At 42.6% G+C, this 19,946-nt stretch overlaps 1 protein-coding gene across 1 annotated transcript in view; it reads left to right on the top strand.

Moving 5' to 3' along the window:
* The first annotated feature begins 1,410 nt into the window (after positions 1-1,410).
* The window catches only part of CD81 (CD81 molecule), a 110,389-nt gene continuing 91,853 nt past the window's right edge, over positions 1,411-19,946 (top strand). Inside the window, exon 1 of the mRNA XM_060261636.1 lies at positions 1,411-1,913. Within this exon, the coding sequence (XP_060117619.1) occupies positions 1,848-1,913 (66 nt within the window). The 5' untranslated portion in view covers positions 1,411-1,847. The remainder of the gene's footprint in view (positions 1,914-19,946) is intronic.

Here is a 19,946-nt window from a genome sequence, read left to right as displayed (position 1 = left end):
CTTATAGAATTTAAAGCAGGGTGAGTGCTAATGTTTTAAGTTTCTTTTTTAAAAAAAAAATCTTTAATTGTGTTTGTGGAAGAAAGGCATTTAAAAAGGTGTGCTGTCCCTTTAAATGTGATGGCCAGCACTCCCTTGGAGTTCAATTATGCTCGCCACACCCTTGTTCCTGGCTCCACCCCCAATGTCTCCTGGCTCCACCCCCAAAGTCTCCTGGCTCCGCCCCCAAAGTCTCCTGGCTCCGCCCCCAAAGTCCCCAGATTTTTCTTTGATTGGACTTGGCAACCCTAGTAAATCACCTACAATATTTTAATACCAATAAAAACAAAGGAAGAACCCTAAGGCAGCAAATAAAGCAACTGAAGTCATTAAATACTTGTTGCTGTTTTGCAACTTTTGGGCAAAACTTTTTCAAAAAACCAAGATAGGCCAACAACAGGTGAGTCACCTGGAGCACACTTTGAGTTCCCCTAGTTTATACAACAGCATGCAGAAAACTAACATACTATCAAATCAATGTGGTGGTCCAGCCAAGACACTGCTTTTGACCTTCCAGGACCAATTAGTCTCTACTGTTTGTTTGCCTGGGCCCATTTCCTTTCTTTTTGCAGTGTGCTTTGTAGGTATGCTAAATGTATATATTAAAGACTTGTGAAAAACCTGTCTGTGAGTCTGGCATTTCGTTTCAGCCTACATTCTCTCTTTTAGCCAGAAGCTGGCTTGAATTCAGCCAGTCCCCATTACTGTTAAACCGTTCTAATCTTCTCCAATTGGAAGATGTGCAAGGTAAATATTTATTCATTAATTAATCCCACAGGTTGCAAAGAGGCTTGGTCCTGGGAAGTGTAGGTAGGCTGGCTATAGGGTTGCCAATCCCCAGGTAGGGGCAGGGGATCCCCCGGTTTGGAGGCCCTCCCCCCGCTTCAGGGTCATCAGAAAGCGGGGGGAGGGGAGGGAAATGTCTGCTGGAAACTCTGTTATTCTCTATGGAGATTTATTCCCATAGAAAATCATGGAGAATTGATCTGCGGGTATCTGGGGCTCTGGGGGGGGCTGTTTTTTGGGTTAGAGGCACCAAATTTTCAGTATAGCATCTAGTGCCTCTCCCCAAAATACCCCCCAAGTTTCAAAACGATTGGACCAGGGGGTCCAATTCTATGAGCCCCAAAAGAAGGTGCCCCTATCCATTATTTCCTATGGAAGGAAGGAATTGAAAAGGTGTGCCGTCCCTTTAAATGTGATGGCCAGAACTCCCTTTGGAGTTCAATTATGCTTGCCACAGCCTTGATCTTGGCTCCACCCCAATGTATCCTGGCTCCACCCCCAAAGTCTCCTGGCTCCACCCCCAAAGTCCCCAGATATTTCTTGAATTGGACTTGGCAACCCTAGCTGGCTAACAGACCAACCTCAGGTTTACAGCTTTCAGTGTGAATCTAGGCGGGGCAGACCCAGCATAAGAAGCTATTTTTCTACGCTTCATGCAGCAACGAGGCCCTGGAATTACACGACGCGCGTGCCTTTCCCAGGGTTGACGCAAGAAAAGAAGCGATGTCTAGCAGCTCCCTGTAGGGGGCAGTGGCTCCTTCTCTTCTGCGGTACACCAGGCAATGGGAGGGGAAGCCTGGCTCGGCTCCAGGGTCAAAAGGAGGGTGTCTGTAGAAGCAAGGGAGGAGATATAACGGAGGAGAAAGAGGGAAGGAGACTGGTTAGCCCCAGAAGAAAAAAACAAACCACAAAACAAAAACACACAGGACCCGCCGTCTGCAATAGCAGCTGTCCCTGCACATCTCCTCCTCCTGCTCGGCAATCACAGGCCAAATCCGAACAGTCAGCGAAAAGCTGCCACGATGGGAGTGGAAGGCTGTACCAAATGCATCAAATATCTGCTTTTCGTCTTTAATTTTGTCTTCTGGGTAAGTATGGAGCTTTCTGTCTTTCGCCCGTCCACCTCTTGACCAGCATGTGGCTTGCTGGGAGATTTCTGTGCATCATGAGGGCGCCCAGGGGTGTATTGCTTTTCCTCTTCTCCAGCCTTCCTTCCCACGGTGACCGCGATTGCCGCTGCCGCTGCCGCCGCCTCTTTGAGTCCCACCAAAACAATGAAGTGGGCTGCGAACGGAGCCTGGCCGTTTCTTTTGCCTCCCGCGTCTTTCTCTCCCTCCTCTCAGCTTTTCACCTGACAGTTGTGGGAAGCTGGGGATGAGACATGGCCGAAGATGGAAAGCAACTCCGTTTCGTTCTAAATGCAGCTCTCCTTTCACCAAAGCAATAAATAAAAGCGGTTATTGCTTTGAAAGAGCCCAGGATCCGATTTGAACTGCATGTTGCTCTTTTAGAAGGAATGGAGGGGAGGAGGGTTATGCCTTACTGCACAATCTCATTACACGGCCATCTTTTAAAATATTAATAACATTTAAAGCAAGCAACAAATTGGCAGCCTTATCTGGTGTTAACTCCACGGGAAATTTTGAAACCATTAATTTCCATCTTATTTTAAAGTTCGACTTGACCAACTTTGGTTAATAGAAAGTGTTGGTCTGGGGTGTGCTTTTGCTCTTTATGCAGGCCGGGTGTGTTGCTGTCAAGGGGGAAAGCCTTGGCAGAGACGTGCTGTTTGCTTCTGAGAGGGGGTTCCGAAAGTGTTTGAATGTTCTAAAGAGAACATGTATTAGGTAGTACTGAACTCTAGGACATGGTTATGGGTAGGGGGAACATTTTCTGCTTGGGATAGTTTTTAAAGTGATTTTGTGTCATTGGGGAGGGGGTCGGTCTTGGTTTTAGGGTGGGGGAAGGCTTTAGCAGAAGTTGAAGATACGTGTAATAAAAGTTTGGGGGGTGTGTCTAACTAAAATAGATTAAAATGATGGAGTGACTATTTCTCTTTTGAAAGCATTCTGGTTTCCCAACATAAGACAGTTGTTTTTTTCTTGGGGGGGGGTAGTATTTGTGGATGCGGAGTGTACATTGAGATATGCAGGGAAAGAGCTAAAATTATTTGTATGGGATGTTTTTTAAATGGATGACTTGCAGTGCTTTTCATAGTTCCTTGTATGATCTCATCTTTCCTTCTTGGCTGGAGATTTTTCGCACTGACCACACCCCACATCTTGGGAGAATTTAGGCATCTCTGAGTTCCTTTGGTTTTGAGTTGAGATTAGTTTGGGCTGTTCTGTGACTTCTGCATCTGTGAAGACTTTTCTTTCTTTTTTAAAAAAGTGAGGTTTCTTTTAATGAATAGATCCAGATGAATAGGATATTAATGAATAGGGTATTCTGGGGAAGGGGGAAGGGATGAACTGCTACAAAGCAGCTGTCACCCTCCTCCCTAAATCTCCAGCGTTGTCAGTGGAAACCGCTAAAAACATTTTGTTCCCGACTGTTTTTGAGTTCTGACTCCTGCCTGGAAATATTGCTGTTTCCTTAGGTTCCCCCCCCCCCCAAGTGTTCACCCTCATAAAAAGTGTCAGGGCCAAGGACTTACATTTCCAAGAAGGTGGTGCCTTGCATGCTGTTTTAATGGTAGAAAAGTGGGACATAGGCTTTGTAAACAAAAAGTATATCCTGTATAGGACAGTTTCTAAAACCTTAAAGTAGTCTTTCCTCTGCTCTTAATGCCCTGTAGTAGTTGTACTGTGCACTACTGCTAACAACCAGTTAGTAACTGAACCACTGCAATAATGAAATTATAACATTTTTAAAGTCCCCGGTGGCTGATATGAGACTTTGCTTTTCCCCTCATGTTGTTTTCATATAAATTAACACTTCTTAGTATTCAGGCTCCTGGTCCTTCACAATAATATCAAACGATTTCCAGCTCATACAAACTTTAATGAAATAACTTTTAAATACTCTTTTAAGCTATTAGCTAGTGTTAGAACCCTTAGTTCTGAAATTCTCTTAAATCAACATTGTAATTTTTTGACACTATAAAGTAATTTGTATTCTTGCTGTTTTTTCAGATTGTTGGATAGGGAATTAAAGGGGGCAAAGCTTTTGAGGCAGAGGAAGGTAGTTTGTATCTCTTTAAATTGGAAGGGAGCACCTTTGTGTGGAGTTCCTTTGAAGTCTGGTTCTACAGAGCAATGAAAATAAGAGTAATTTTCCAACCCTTAATCTTTAACATGCAGAATTTACCAAAATAAACTCTGGAGTTATTCTTTAATATTTATGTTTTAAAACTAAAATTATGTTATTGCAGCCACATCAGCCTCCCCACCCACCCACCCCCGCCACTGTTTATAGAGGGATTTTTTTTTTTACAGTCTTGGCACGTAAAGAGAGACTTGGTTTAAGAAAGTACTGTTTAGTAAGTTGGTGGTAGTGTACTGGACTTATGTGATCCACTACCAGATTTATTTGGATTTACAAATGTTTTAATTACATTATTTGCTTTTAATCCTATTATTTTGAACTAAATCATTGCATGTTGACTCCTCCTGCTGCAAATGCTATACAAACTTTATTACCCAATTATTCAAAAGCCTTCTAAGAATTTGTTTTTATTTAGAATAATTGCAGATAGGGTTAGTTTGGTATGTCTTTTTTGCTAAGTAAGAACAGATTCACAAATCAGGTGCCTTTTCTGTTTCCATGTGATGGTCCTTTCTGATTGTCCTCAAATATCAGACTATATGGAGAGAAATTTGTACCTTGTACAAATTTATACCTTGGGGTGTTGCTGGAACCAAGGCTTCCTGCTGGATAAATAAGCATCAGTGATGAGCAGGGGTGCCTTTCACCAACTTCAGTTAGCCAGCTGTGGCCTTTTCTGGACAAAAAAGGGATGCATGTTCTGGTAATATCTAGATTAGACTAGTGCAGTGTGTGATACCTGGGGCTTCCATTGAAAAGTGTCTGGAAGCTACAAGTGGTGCAGAATGCTGTGGATAAAACTATCATTAAGGTGGGTTGTAAGGACCATGTCACTCCAATGCAGTGCTGCCTTCACTGGTTCCCGGTTTGCTTACTCCCATATGGACCTACCTGACCACTGCAGTCATCTTTGAAGGACTTGATTCAGGTTCCCCCACTATCTGAAGACAGATGAGTGGCAACCTGGGAATGGGGCTTCTTGTTCTTGGTACCAAAATTATGGTATTCTTCCACAAGGAGTCATTGTCTTCCACCATCAGATGAGGACTTTTAAAATCTTGTCTGGCGTTTGCTTGCTGATTCTCATTGATCATTTCTCAGGTTTGTGTTCTGTTTTAATTATTTTTAGTTTTATGTACGTGTAAATGTTTTTATTGTTGAATAAAACAAACATTTCTAAATTGAAGCATTCTGCTTTAATTTCTGCCATTTCCCTGATGTTTCAAGCAGCCACAATTTCAAAAGTTGCAACAAAGTTCATGTATGTACTGCTCACATTTGCTTGCAATCATTAAGCCTACTCCTAGGCTACTTAAGCGCATCCAAGGACTCATGCATGTTTATTCGTCTGAGAAATGACATGCTGGGTTGAAAAACTCTTATGTCCAAAGTGATATGAATGATCTGTGAACTTTTACCTGTGATTGATTGTTTGCTGTTTCCCAAATGCAGGCTGTTGTTTGATGTTGCTGTAGTCATCTAATAAGCATGCATGTGTGAATCAGAGCCAAGTAAGTTGCAAGCTGGGGTACTTTTCTTTGCTCTGTAGGGTTCTTTGACCAAACCACAAAGCCTCATTTGAATTCCTGTTTTAAAACCTATGACTTTTATTATTATTTGTAGGGTACACTTGGAATAATAGATCATGGCTCCATGTGCACACCTGGTCTTTTCCAATGGCACAAATAGTGCCTCCAGAGCTGTTTCAGCTCAGGAAAACATTGGGTGTGTGTGTCAAGGGATTTTAACCCCCCTCCTTGTGCACCAGGATCTTCATCTAAATCAGATCCTACATGCCTTTGAAATCACAATATGGAACTTGCAATATATATTTGATCATGTGGAGATGAGGAAACTGGTATCTGTAGTTAGCACCTAAGAAACGTGATAATTTGGTTGCAGATGCTAAGCACCCTAAACAAAGCATGTGTTTCAGGTCCCCATTGACTTTCCAGTGTTCAGCCAGTGCTAAAGATCAACAGCATAGAATAGTTTGCAGAGTGAAGCTGTGGGTTTCAAAGATGCTGCTCTTGGTATTTATTTGCTAGAACGGCTGTCATCTAGGCATAATGTTCTTGGAGGTTGCTGGAATGTAAAAGAGGATATAATTAGAGCCAATGTAACTCAGGTAGCAGAAAGATACATTGCTGTTCTTCTGGTCTGTGTTTCTGTTTTGACTGCAAGTGAAGGATATCTCTTAGTACATTCCTAAAAGAAATATATAACACCATGAATAAGGGGAGTGCTTTCTATCTCAGTTGCAAAAAAGGCTTGGGGGGGGGGGGAGAAAGATTTTTGTTGCTTCTGTCAGAGCAAGGAAGAGTTGTAGAACTATTTCCTGTCAATGGAAATCTGCTCTTAATGTTCTCTCTTGCTCTTACTCCTCCTGTGAATGTTTGGATATGACTGACTGTCTTCACAAATAGCTCGACATAGCTAGCTCTCTCTGATGAACGTGAAGGAAAACTTTGTAAATTAGGGGAAAGTAGACATAACTTCTTTCACAAGACTGTACTGTAAATTATTTATTGATTCATTGTATTCTTTTCCTGCACACTCAGGGCAACTCATCGTTCTTCTCTTCTTCATCTTACCCTCACAACTCTGTGAACTAGGTTAGACTGAGGGAGAGTGATAGCACGAGGTTACCCAGTAAGCTTCATGGCAAGCAAGAATTTGAACTTGACTCTTCTAGTCTAATTAATATGCAACATGGTGTCCTCATGTGCAAGACCCTCTTTACATGTATCCTGTCTGGTGTGATTTCCACCATTCTCATCCCCGTAGTAGATGTATGTAAATATTCCTGCATATACAGTACCTTTAACATAGCATGTATTGTTGCTCAGACCCTGGAGTTGTGTGTTGCTTGCATGGTATGAGAACACTTCTTAGAGGGACCATATGAACAGAATTCTGGTTGTAAGAGTTGTCATGCTCTTTGGGGTTCAGATGTAGAGGACTAGGGAAATGGCTTGTGGGGGTAGACTATTAAAGTTTTATTAATGTACTGTAGGACTCTTTGCCGTAAGTCAGCTGTGAATCAACAGCAATGTGTATATTAAATGGAAGCTAAGCTGCGCTGTGGAATATTGATCCAGTCATGGAGGCAGAATCCTTGAAGAGATTACCCTGATACCAAGTGGCCTCGCATGTTCTTTGGCTTCCAGAGATACAAAAAGTCTGTGGGAGTTTGAAGGGTTCTCAGGACAGACGCTAGACTGGCTTGTTAGTATGCAAGGCTGTGCTCTCCCTTGCCTCTCCACTGTTCCCCACACTCATTTGCTTATCTGTGGTTTGGCAATTGTTGGCAACAACAACTGTGAAGCAGAACAAAAACTCTGGCAGATTTCTGCAGCAGCATTGGCATGTCAAAGAGAAATTTGTTTGGAGGCTTTGGAAGACGAAATAAGCCCTTTAACTGCTTGACTATATTCACTAGCAAGACAAAACCTTCTTGGTTTTTTTGAAGGTGGGAAGGAGTTTACATCTCAAATTAATCTTCAGTGACAAAAAGCTTGAATCCTCTTCTCCTTATACTGCTTCACAGCTACATTGGGAGTTTTTCTATCTCTTTACCTGTGCGTCATACATTCTGCTGATGCAGTCCTTTAAACATACAGGAATTACTAAATTAGAAGAAGATGATAATGGTACTGGAATTTATATCCCACCCTCCACTCCGAATCTCAGAGCGGCTCACAATCTCCTTTATCTTCCTCCCCCACAACAGACACCCTGTGAGGTGGGTGGGGCTGAGAGGACTCTCACAGCAGCTGCCCTTTCAAGGACAATCTCTGGCAGAGCTATGACTGACCCAAGGCCATTCCAGCACATGCAAGTAGAGGAGTGGGAAATCAAACCTGGTTCTCCCAGATAAGAGCCCGCACACTTAACCACTACACCAAACTGGCACTTAACCACTACATCAAATTAGGTTAACAAGGGGTTAATCGTAAGTATCTGATTCAGATTATGCTTAGAGGGAGGATTGAGAGATGCAGGTTTGGTTCTGATTGCATGTATGTATTTGTGAATGAACAAGCATTGTAGTTTGTTCTGCCAGAAGAATATCTCAGTCTGGATGGTACCGCAGTAGGAATGGGTGCATGCATAGAATTTGCTGTTTAGATGTCTGCAATAAAGCTAGAATGGAGCTCTTCTCCTACACATGCTAATTTTACATAAGGATGGATATGTTTGTTTATTTTGCCTGGATGAGCATTCCATCATGTGAACCACAAGGTATGGCCTGATGCTATAGCCCAGGTACAAGTTTGCTATCTACAGATTTGCTAGATTTGAGTCCAGTAGCACATTAGAGACCAACAAGATTTTCGAAGTATAAGCTTTTGAGGGTCCAAGCTCCTTTTATCAGGTGTACCTAGTATCTGAGGAGGGAGCTTTGACTCTTGAAAGCTTCTATCCTGAAAATCTTATTGGTCTATATGGCCAGGGGCCAGCATACTTTTAGGATCACCTCTCCCTGCATGAGCCCCAGAGGACTCTAAAATTGATGACTCAGCATCTCCTGGTGGTCCCCCAGCCCCAGAGATGTCCAACTTGCCTCGACTAGGGCCAGGGATTTTTTGGCTCTGGCCCCTGTCTGGTTGAATGAGCTTTCTTTGGAGATCAGGGCCCTGTGGGACCTGTTGCAGTTCTGCAGGGCCTGTAAAACAGAGCTCTTCCACCAGGCCTTCAGTTAAGGCAGCAGATGTCACCTTCTATTAGGCCTCCCGCCTCCTCAGCAATCATGGGGTTCTAATATAATTTTATTTTGTTGATTTTATTTTCCTGGGGCAAATCTTTAAGCCATACATATAAATATTGTTTGTGAACTTCAAAACCTGTATGTACATCACATGGTCCTGCGTGATGCATGGTCATTTTTGTTTACTAACTGCTTGATGTATACAAGTTATTTTTAACATTTTCCAGCTGGATGTTTCAAGAATGAACAGAGAAACTTGCAGTACAGTCCCAAAAATGCTTGGGATATGGACATATGAAGCTGCCTTATACTGAATCAGACCCTTGGTCCATCAAAGTCAGTATTGTCTACTCAGACTGGCATCGGCTCTCCAGGGTCTCAAGCTGAGGTTTTTCACACCTATTTGCCTGGACCCTTTTTTGGAGATGCCAGGGATTGAACCTGGGACCTTCTGCTTACCAAGCAGATGCTCTACCACTGAGCCACCATCCCTCCTATCCCTGACCACAATGTAAAGCCTTGCTTCCCCGAATTTTAGATTTTATTTAACAAGTTCGTAGGTTGAAAAACCAACTGTTACATAGTTTTTAAAGTATACAGATATTGATGCAAGTTTATTCTTGACTGTCCAGGAGACCTTTCTTACTTGGGTGTAAATAAACATGTCACATCTGAGATCAGCCCCAGCATGGAATTGCCTTGTCTTATTTGCAAGTATCCAAGTTGACTCAGAGGACATCGGAGTAGCAGGCATATGGAACCCAGAGGGCAAGATTGACACTATTTAGTAGAGCTCTTTGCTGCAGTAAGTTATATTCCTCTTACAGGACCATGCACAACCTCCAGCTTGGCATTCTGTCTCCTCTGCAGCAGAGCAAAGGATTGACTTAAAACTCTTCAGTAAGCATAGGCACAAACCAGGAAAATGGAGTTTCATTGGGGGTTCAGGGTCCATGAAAACCCTGAACCTCCAACAAACTACTCCATTGGATGAACTGGTTCGTGGTTCATCGAGTTTGCCCCATCATTTATGGGGCATTTATTTCTGTGTCAGGTCACCCAACTGGAAGTGAATTCTGAGGGCATTTAAATGTCTTTGGAGCCCACCTCTGGTCAGGCCAGCTTTTATAGGCTTCCAGAGTTCACTCCAGAAGCTCGGTCGAGTCAGGCTGCCTGACTTGTCTGAGCTCCCAGATCAAGCTCAAAGGCTATTATAGACCTTATATACCCTTATATGGAGGTGGACTCTGAAGACCTATAAAAGCCTTCAGAGCTCACTATGAGAGCACAGTCAAGTTGGGCCACCTGACTGGACTGAGCTCCAAGAGTGAGCTCCAAAGGCTTTTAAAGAGTGAACTCCAAAGGCTCAGTTGGGCTGGCCTTATCCAGGGGTGAGCTCTGAAGGCATTTAAATGCCTTTGGAGCCACCAGTACAAATCCTCCCCAAACCTCATAAACCTCCATGGAGGTTTGGGAAGGGTTTGTGGGAGGCGCGTTCTCCCAATCCTGCCTAGTGTGTGGTTCACTTTGTGCTTATTCCTAGTCTTTTAGAAATATGATGAGAGCAAGAGGCTTCAACTCCAGTCTGCCCTCGTGCTTTCCAGATTTTCTCTTTTTTAAAACTGGAGTTCCGTTGCTTGCATAGGAAAAATGGATAAGTGTTGTACAATCCAATGCCACGTGGCTCAGTTTGCTCTCTCTCTACCCGACCTGAACTAAGATGACCCATCCTTACAAGTGCCAGATTTTGCTTTCTAAAATATAATTAAATATAACTGCACAGAGATTGGTTTAATTTCTGTCTAATATATCCTGTAGCAAGTATCCAGGTCTAGAACATGCATTTTGTGCGGCCACGCAGATGTGTAATTACGAAGTATTGGAATTGCTTTTAATTTTTTTTTCCAGGCTTCATATCTATTTTCTCTTTCTTGTGGTATCCTTAAACATTATGTGGACATAAAATACGAGCTTCAGCAGTATACATGATTTACTTACCTTGCTTCATGTGACTATATGCATTCCTGTTGGCTATTAACAATATCTTGGTCTCATACCATCATTAGGGTCTTTGTTCACTATATCTCTTGATAAAATCATTATAGAATTAAACGACTTCCATTTTGACTTAGTTATGTATAGATAAATAGGTTGGAATTCTATATTGGTTTCTGTAGCAACTAACTAAGGGAGCAATCCTAATTGGCTTTACTTAAAAGCAAGTCCCATCTTATTCAGTGGGGCTTACTTTCAGCAAACTTAGTATTGCAGCATATATCATGACACTAGAAAAATACTGCTGTTTCATTTGTATGTCTCCTCCACCCCAGATGTAATAGCACTCTGGTATTTAAATCAGGAAAAAGGATTGGAGTAAGGTTAGCACAGCTCAACATGTGTCAGTTCCAAGAGGACATTGGTATGGAATTGCTGTATTCCATGCTTAAGAGGTTGTGATTCATATTTTGCTTGCATGAGAAACATGAGTGTGCATAACGTAGTGCAAGGCAATTGTGGAGAAATACCTTCTACTCTTCTCTAAAGATCACATTTAAAGATCACATCTATGTGACAATAATTAGGTCTGTTTCATACCTGTGTCCAGTAGCTTGGCTGCAAGTTACAACTGGCAAAAGGAACTAACTATACAGGAGATCAATCATGGATCCCCAGGGGAGTACTTCAGTGCTTAGACAGGCAAATGGATCTGGCCAGAGTGGGACAAAAGTTTTATCAACCAACACCTCAGCTGGATTGTCACACTTAAGGTGACAGAGACTGGGAAAGCCAAAAAGTTATATCATAATTTTGATTTTAGTCCAGGAAGAGTGGGGATCGCCTCAGAAGAGGATGGACTCCTAATGGAAGATTATAAATTCTCTGGGTATGATGAGGAAGCTGTCTTATCTTTTGGCTTTCATTATTTTGTTCTTCTGTATGTGGCGCAGAGTGGTAAAGCTGCAGTACTGCAGTCGGAGCCCTCGGCTCACGACCTGAGTTCAATCCCAGTGGAAGCTGGTTCAGGTAGCCGGCTCCAGGTTGACTTAGCCTTCCATCCTTCCGAGGTCGGTAAAATGAGTACCCAGCTTGCTGGGGGGAAAGTGTAGATGATTGGGGAAGGCAATGGCAAACCACCCCGTAAAAAGTTTGCCATGAAAACGTTGTGAAAGCAACGTCACCCCAGAGTCAAAAACAACTGGTGATCTAGCTTTACTCTTTTTTACTTAAGCCATAAAGGACTAATCCTTTACAATCAGACTCTATCTTGACCACTTGTTGAGAGAGAATTGAGAAAAGTCCCATATTCTAAAACTAATGTAATGGAGGATTTTAAATGCTCAACTTAAAGGGATACTAGCCTGCCCTAGGTTTTAGAGACTCTTTTCCTTTCATTTATTTTTATCCTTGATCAGCTTGATGCTTGTACAGATCATGTATACTCTTGTTTGTTAAACTTTCTTACAATTTGAATACCCAAAGCCTGTTCTTTGTACCCTCATCATGCCTAATTTGGTCCTGCTTTCTAAAGAGTGGTAAAGGGGAGGAGCAGCAGTGGAGCTTATCAACCTTAAGGTGCAAAGTGGGGTTGGTATGAGATTGAGCAGGTAGCCTTGCTTTGTACATATTCTAGGTACTGGTAGATAATTTCTTCTAATATTTATGTATTTATTTTATTGGGGAAGTGGGACAGTCTCCTTCTTTGACCTATCTGTTGTTGTTGTTCAGTCGCACAGTCGAGTCCAACTCTTTGCGACCCCAAGGACAAAGTCGCGCCAGGCCCTCCTGTCTTCCACCATTCTCCAAAGTCTGCTCAAATTCGTGTTTGTTACATCAGTAACGCTGTCCAGCCATCTTTTGCTGTCTCCTCCTTCTTTGCCTTCTGTCTTTCCCAGCATCAGGATCTTCTCCAGTGAGTGCTCCCTTCTCATTAAGTTGCCAAAGTATTTAAGCTTCAGCTTCAGCATCTGACTTTCCAGGGAACATTCTGGGCTGATTTCCCTTAGGACTGACTGATTTGATCTTCTTGCAGTCCAAGGGACTCTCAAGAGTCTTCCAAAAGCATCTATTCTTCTGCGCTTGACCTTCCCTATGGTCCAGCTCTCACAGCCATACTTTACTACTGGGAATACCATTGCTTTGACTATACGGACTTTGGTTGGCAGGGTGTTGTCTCTACTTTTTATTATACTGCCCAGGTTTGCCATAGCTGTACTCCCAAGAAGCAAACGTCTTTTAATTTCATGGCTACAGTCACCATCTGCAGTGATCTGGGATCCCAGAAATGTGAAGGCTGTCACTACTTCCATGTCTTCCCCTTCTATTTGCCAAGTTGTGATGGGGCCGGATGTCATGATCTTAGGGTTTTTTTGATGTTGAGTTTCAAGCCTACTTTTGTGCTCTCCTCTTTCACCCTCAACAAGAGGTCTGCAGTCTGCTTAATAATCAACACTCTGTCCTTTGTTACTTACAAGCAACATCTATACATTTTTACTGGGAAGTTACCCATTATGCTCATTAAACTTACTCCAAAAAAGGGCGTATAGGCTGCAGTTCTGTGCAGTCTTCCTTGGAATAAGTGTTACTGAGTTTTTCAAGGATGAAGTAGTTCCTTACTCCCAGGACACTGTTCTTAGTATGGTACTTTAGGAATGTTATGGATGCATTGGGGCTATGAGGACAGTTTTACCCACCCTCAGTAAATAGAATAAGCTTTCTTGTCCAGCAACACCAGATAGGTACATTTCAGCAGTCTTTCAGGTATAGTTAACTTACCAGCATCTGTTTGGACTTCTACAGAAGTATGTTAGACTTGCAGCCAAAGAGAATAATGTTGGTATTAAGATGCTGACAGCTTGCAGTATTAGTGCTTAAGATACATTTCAAAGCTCTCTGGAGATGTATTGTGAGACTTCTAGACTTCAAAGCACATCTTTTTCTTTTGCACATATCCATAAACATGTGGCAGAGAGAAACAGAGTTTTACAGTTTTTGCAAAAGGATGATAGTCATTCCTAAGAGTTTTGCCCACTGGCTTCTACTTGCCACCTCTAACTCTACTTGATTTTTATATTTCCATGTAGCAGTTCATAGCAGTCAGCAGATTCTCCTACGAATCTGAAATCTAATAGATACATCTTCCTACTGGATCTTATTTTGCTGCTAGAACTCTTATTATTGACTTAGTGCAATCTTTGGTGCTTCATGAAGCACATTTTCAATATATATTGACCACTTTATTTTGCAGGGCTGCTTCAGACATCCCTGCCTTTGAGATGAGGTGTGTGGCAATCCAGTGCATAAGAACATAAGAAAAGCCCTGTTGGATCAGACCAGTGGTCCATCTAGTCCAGGGGTGTTTAACTCATTTGTTATGAGTGCCAAATCTGATATAAATGAGACCTTGTTAGTCCAGGCCATGGGTGTACCTATTTAAGATTAGGTAGCAGAGATATAAACTTTATAAAGGACACAAACACAATTGAAATTTTTTAAAAAACAAACCTTAAAACATGCTTAAAACATTAGCATTTGTTGGTCTTAAAGGTGCTTTCTTTGTATTTCTTCCATGGGATCAAGGGAACAAGGCAAAGGAAGCTCTGGCTCTTTCCTTCCTTCCCCAGTGGAGCAGGAGGGGGAGGAGCTTCAGCCAATAGAAGGAAGAAAGGCTTGGCTCAGTAGCTCTGTTGTGCAATTGAGAAAGCATAGCAAAGCAGCTATCCCTTCCCCCCTTCCTCCCCAAGGGAGGAGCCTCAGTCAACGGAGAAAACAGAGGTTTCACTCTGTAGCTCCTGTGCAGTTGAGCCAGCCTGGCACAGCAAGCTGTGATGCAGAAGGAAACGAGAGGAGAAGGAAGCATATGATAGCCAGTTGCTTGGGGGCCTGATTCAGCCCCCAGGCCATGTGTTTGAAACCCCTGGTCTAGTCCAATCTGCTGTCCCACATAGGAGCCAACCAGTTCCTCTGGAGGCCCAGCAACAGGGCATAGAAGCTGAGGCCTCCTCCTGATGTTACCTCCTAGCACCAGTATTCAGATGTTTGCTACCTCTGAATGTGGAGGTTCTCTTTAGTCACCATGGCTAGTAGCCGCTGATAAATCTATCCTCCATGAATCTGCCTAACCATCTTTTTTAAAGCTAACTGTGCCTGTGGCCATCACTATATCCTATGGCAGCAAATTCCAAAATTTAATCACCTGTGGCATATACAAATATTTCCTTTTGTCTGTCCTGAATTTACTGACGATCAGCTTCATTGGATGCCCTCAAGATCCAGGAAGAAGAAGGGCCTTCTTGGTCATAATGCCAAAACTCTGTCACTCTCTCTTCAGAGAGACTCATCTGTCCCATTCTGTTGCCTTCTTCCACCAGTTGAGTAAAGACTTCTTTGCATAATCTGGCATTCCCTCAGTGATCTACTCTTCCATTTCCATACTTTAATTGCTGTGTTTATGTTTTATATGTGCACTTTAGCTTAAGTTTTAATTGGTGTGTTTTGTTTGGTTTGTGAGATGTAGGTTTATTATGTATATTTTTAAAATCTCTCCTAAGTATATTCTCCTGGAGCACTCGGTGATGCATTATCATTGAGCTAAAGGAGTGTCACTGTTTTCTATCTCCCTTGCTTAATGTGTTGGTGATGGGATGAAGAAACAATATGCCACCATTGCATGCACACAGTATAGACGTGTGGAATTCTTCCAGGGGTCAGAGGGCTATTGGATTCTGGCCTCTTGGAGGCAGCAGACTGCTATGTAGGCTGCTGTGATCTTTTTGCTCAATACTTTTCAGATAAAATTTCTTGAAACTGTTGTAACTTGGACTCTACATTAGCATTAGAACTCAACGGCCCCAGGGCGCAGATTCATCTTGTTGTGTGAGATACCTTGCAGCTTGTTCAGTATAAGAATGCGAACAGATTCTTGGAAGTCTGATATCTACCACCTGCTTGTACAGCCAATATCTTAAAAACCTGCTGGGGTGGGTGGGGTTCTGGGTCTGGGCGACAGTAAATGCCTCTCTGATAGGGGGGTAGTCACCCTACCTTGAAATGGACAGTGGTACATCTATTTCTAAAGCAACCTACTCTGGCCCCAGGAAAGCTGAATTACTATCATCCTGTCCCAATTGTACCATTCTTGAGCAAGGTATGAGTGGTGACTGGGCAATTACATGGGTTCCTTAATGAAGCATATTGTTTGGCTCCATTGCAGTCTGATTTCAGGCCTGATTAGGGGACTGAAATAGCCTTGGTCACCCTGATGGATAACCTGTGCTGAGAGATGGATAGGGGAATGCAACCCTTTTAATTGTCCTGGAATTCTTGGTAGCTTTCAGTTCTGTCAATCATTGTATCCTTCTGCATCTCATCTTAGGGTTTGGACTGGGAGGCACCATTTTGCAGTGGGTTCACTCCTTCCTTGAAGGTGTAAGTTTCAGAGTGTGGTCCTAGGTGACTGCTGCTCAGCCCCTTGGCCTCTGGTCTGTGGGATCCAACAAGGTTACATCTTTTTAATCATCTTTGTGAAGGCACTGAGAGAGGTCATCCAGAGATTTGGGCTGAGTTGCCACCAATATGCAAATGACACTTGGCCCTATCATGATTTCAGAAGTTTCTAAGAAAGCTGTGGAAACCATGAACAGGTGCCTGGAGGCAGTTTTGGGATGGGTGAGAGCTAACAAAGCTTAAATCCTGACAAAACAGAGGTGCTGCTGGTGGGAGGAAAGTCTGACCCAAGATTGTAGGTATGTCTTGGTTTGCAGCTGCTGAGACCCAGGCCTCCCATTGAATAAATGAGTGACAGCACTGGCCAGAAGTAAGACAGCTGCAGCCATTTCTGAACAGGAACGTTCTTGCCACTGTGGTGCATGCCCTGGTAACAGCTAGATCAGTGACCCCCAACCTTTTTGGCACCAAGGATCAGTTTCGTGGAAGACAATTTTTCCACAGACTGGGTGCGGGCAGTTCTGGGGATTTTGCCACCCCAGGCTGCCCCTGCTGCTTACACAACATCCCTGCCCCCCATGGGTTTTTTTAATGGTGGGGGGAAGACTGGGGCTGTTTATCCCTCCCTCTCCCATTTAAAGACCCCACTGATCAGCTGATCAGTAGAAAACTATAAATGAGGGGTAGGCAAAGGTCACAGCAGTGCTGCCCCTTCCGCTGGCCTGGGACCTGGGCAGACGAAAGAGGTGGTGTGGCCTCGCTCCAAGGCTGCCTCCCCTGCTAGGGAAGGCAGCCTTGGAGCAAGGCTGTGCCACCTCTTTAGTCTGGGGCTGCTCTGCCTTGCTCTATGGCCTGGTTGCTAGCAGGCCGCAGACTGGTATTGGTCCACGGCCCTGTGGTTGGGAACCCCTGATCTAAATAAAGCAAGTATATGAATGGTTCCAATTGAAAATACTTTTCCTGTGTTAGGTAAAAGAGAACACACTTCTTCATTTTGAATATTTTGAGTTTTTCTCATGTTCCATTCACATTTTCTTAGATATCTTAGTAGTTAGCACAGAAACTTCTTCATGGCTCTAATCTGTGAGTATTTTAAGTTTGGCAGTTAGACATAAAATTAGCACAACAGAAATTCTGCAAAGAAAGGACATACAAAATGGTTACTTGTGCTTTTAGTGGCCTATATGGTAGACTGGTAACATTTTGCTTAACCATAGGACAAAGAAACAAGGCCTCTGTGTGTTAAAAATCATGAATGATTTTGTTTTAATAGAATATTTCTTTCTAATTTTCCCCTTACAAATATGCTCTGTTTAAATATCAAAAAGGACGCTTCAAGATAAACACCATGTGCTGTTGAATTTCTAGTTAATAGATTGATTCCACAGGGATGAAACATTGCCCAATTACACTCTGTCATATCTTTCCACTATTTAGTATAAATCTGTCACAGATATCTGAATAAAGTGCTGCCGATTGCCAATGAATTTGCAGTTTTGGCTGTTATCTTAATGTAGAAGGTCAAATTACTTCAGTGGAATTATTTCCCTGTAATGTTGTGTTTGGGAATCAAGTTGTGCCTTATGCCTGTAGGTGTTCCCTTTTTCTTTTGTTTAGAATGAGTTACTGTGTAGGCTCAGGTTGCCAACAACCTGGAGGAAAATATGTCTTATTCTCTTAACAGAGGTTTATTAGGTATTATGTACCAAGTGGTGTTATTTATTTCCATGTCACAAAAAGCTTCACTTGCTCATTTCAATATATTAAGCCTCTGTTAAAGGAGCAGGAGGACATTTTCTTTCTCTCCATGTTGTTGGCAGCCCTGATGTAGTACTGAGAAGTTCCTGAAATGCTCAATCTTTTCCATCAGTTGAAAGGATGTAGCCTCTTGAAATAGTTTCTGGGCAGACAAAATGAAATACTTCTTTACTCATTGAGTAATAAAACTGGAATTCACTGCCATGGGAGGTAGTGATTGCCACAATCATAGATAATTTTAAAAGAGGTTAGGCAGATTCATCAAAGTCCATCAATGGCTACTAACCATGGTGTTTGAAAGGAGCCTCTATATAAGAGAGAGCAAACATCTGAATACTGGGAGGCAGCAGCAGGGGACCGCCTCAGCCTCTATGCCCTGTGTGAAACCAGATGCTGGACTAAATGGACTACTGGTCTGATCCAGAAGTCTTACATCCAATCCCCTTGGTTGCCCTCCTTTGTATTTTTTTTTTTATTTGCCACTATGTTGTCTATTGGCAAAATTTAGAGAAATCCTGCCATACTTACTCACAATCTGCCTTGGTCTTTACCATCCTGAATAATTTGCTATCATCTACAGACTTGGCTACTACACTGCTCACCCCAAGTTTCATATTGTTTATGAGCCAATTAAATAGTGCTGGCCTGAATATGGATTCTTGTGTGACTCCACTTAGTTCTTCAATTGAAAGAATTGTCTGTTCTTATTTTGTGGTTCCTGTAGTTTAACCAGTTTTTAGTCCATGAAAGACTTGTCCTCTTAGCTCATAGTTGCTAAGATAATTCAAGAATCTTTCTTGAGATTCCTTGTTACAAGCCTTTTGTAAGTCCAAGTATATGATATGTACTGGATTGTCCTTATTCAAATGCTTGTTCTGGTCATCTGACACAGAGGCATCAAGTTATGTATGTTTCTTAGTAGATCAGCAGTTTCGCATTTGAGTTCTTTAAATAACTCATCTGTATGCCATGTGGACCTGCAGACTCATTGGCATTGAGTTGACCTAGTAGTGTTAGAACTTCCCGACTTGTCATTGCAATCTGACTCAGTTCTTCAGATAGCAACACTGGTGTGCCATAGTGAAAATCAATACAAAGAAGTCATTCAGTTTCTCTGCCATCTCCTCATCTTCCTTAATCCTTTGCCATCCAACGGTCTAACTGCTTCCTTAGTTGGCTGCCTGTTCCTGATATATTTGAAGAAATGCTTACTGATTTTTCTCAGTGCTTTTGGCCATCAGCTCCTCAAAATCTCAATCTGCTTGCCTTCTATTTGTTTTACAAGAACCTGTGCTCCTTTCTGCTTTTTGATGATGATGATGATGATATTGGATTTATATCCCACCCTCCACTCTGAATCTCAGAGTCTCAGATTGGCTCGCAGTCTCCTTTATCTTTCTCTCCCCCACAACAGACACCTTGTGAGGTGGGTAGGGCTAAGAGGACTCTCACAGCAGCTGCCCTTTCAAGGACAACCTCTGCCAGAGCTATGGTTAACCCAAGGCTATTCCAGCAGGTGCAAGTGGAGGAGTGGGGAATCAAATCTGGTTCTCCTAGATAAGAGTCTGCATACTTAACCACTGCATCAAACTGGATCTTTGTCCACAGTTTCACTTGTAAGAAATGTAGACTAAATGTAGCCCAAGATCTGCCTATTATTGGACAGCCCTTAGCTATATGATCAACTGCTTGAGTCTTTTTAAAAGTGTGACTTCAAATAGTAAAACAGAACTGTGGTGTGAGTCTGTAGTATTAGATGACACATAATTTTGTAGTTTTGTGCTTCTCACATTGAATAGGTATAGTTGGATGGCCTAGGCTGGCTCAATCTCATCAAGATCTTGGAAGCTAAGCAGGGTCAACTCTGGTTAGTACTTGGATGGGTCAGTGCTTCCTCTAAGCTGTACATATGAGTAGCTGCTCATTAATGCAGGAAGCCTGC

The sequence above is a fragment of the Heteronotia binoei genome, chromosome 21, assembly GCF_032191835.1.
Source record: "Heteronotia binoei isolate CCM8104 ecotype False Entrance Well chromosome 21, APGP_CSIRO_Hbin_v1, whole genome shotgun sequence".
Classification (NCBI taxonomy): domain Eukaryota; kingdom Metazoa; phylum Chordata; class Lepidosauria; order Squamata; family Gekkonidae; genus Heteronotia; species Heteronotia binoei.
Note: the sequence above shows the minus strand (reverse complement) of the source record. Positions and strands in the feature narration are given on the sequence as shown.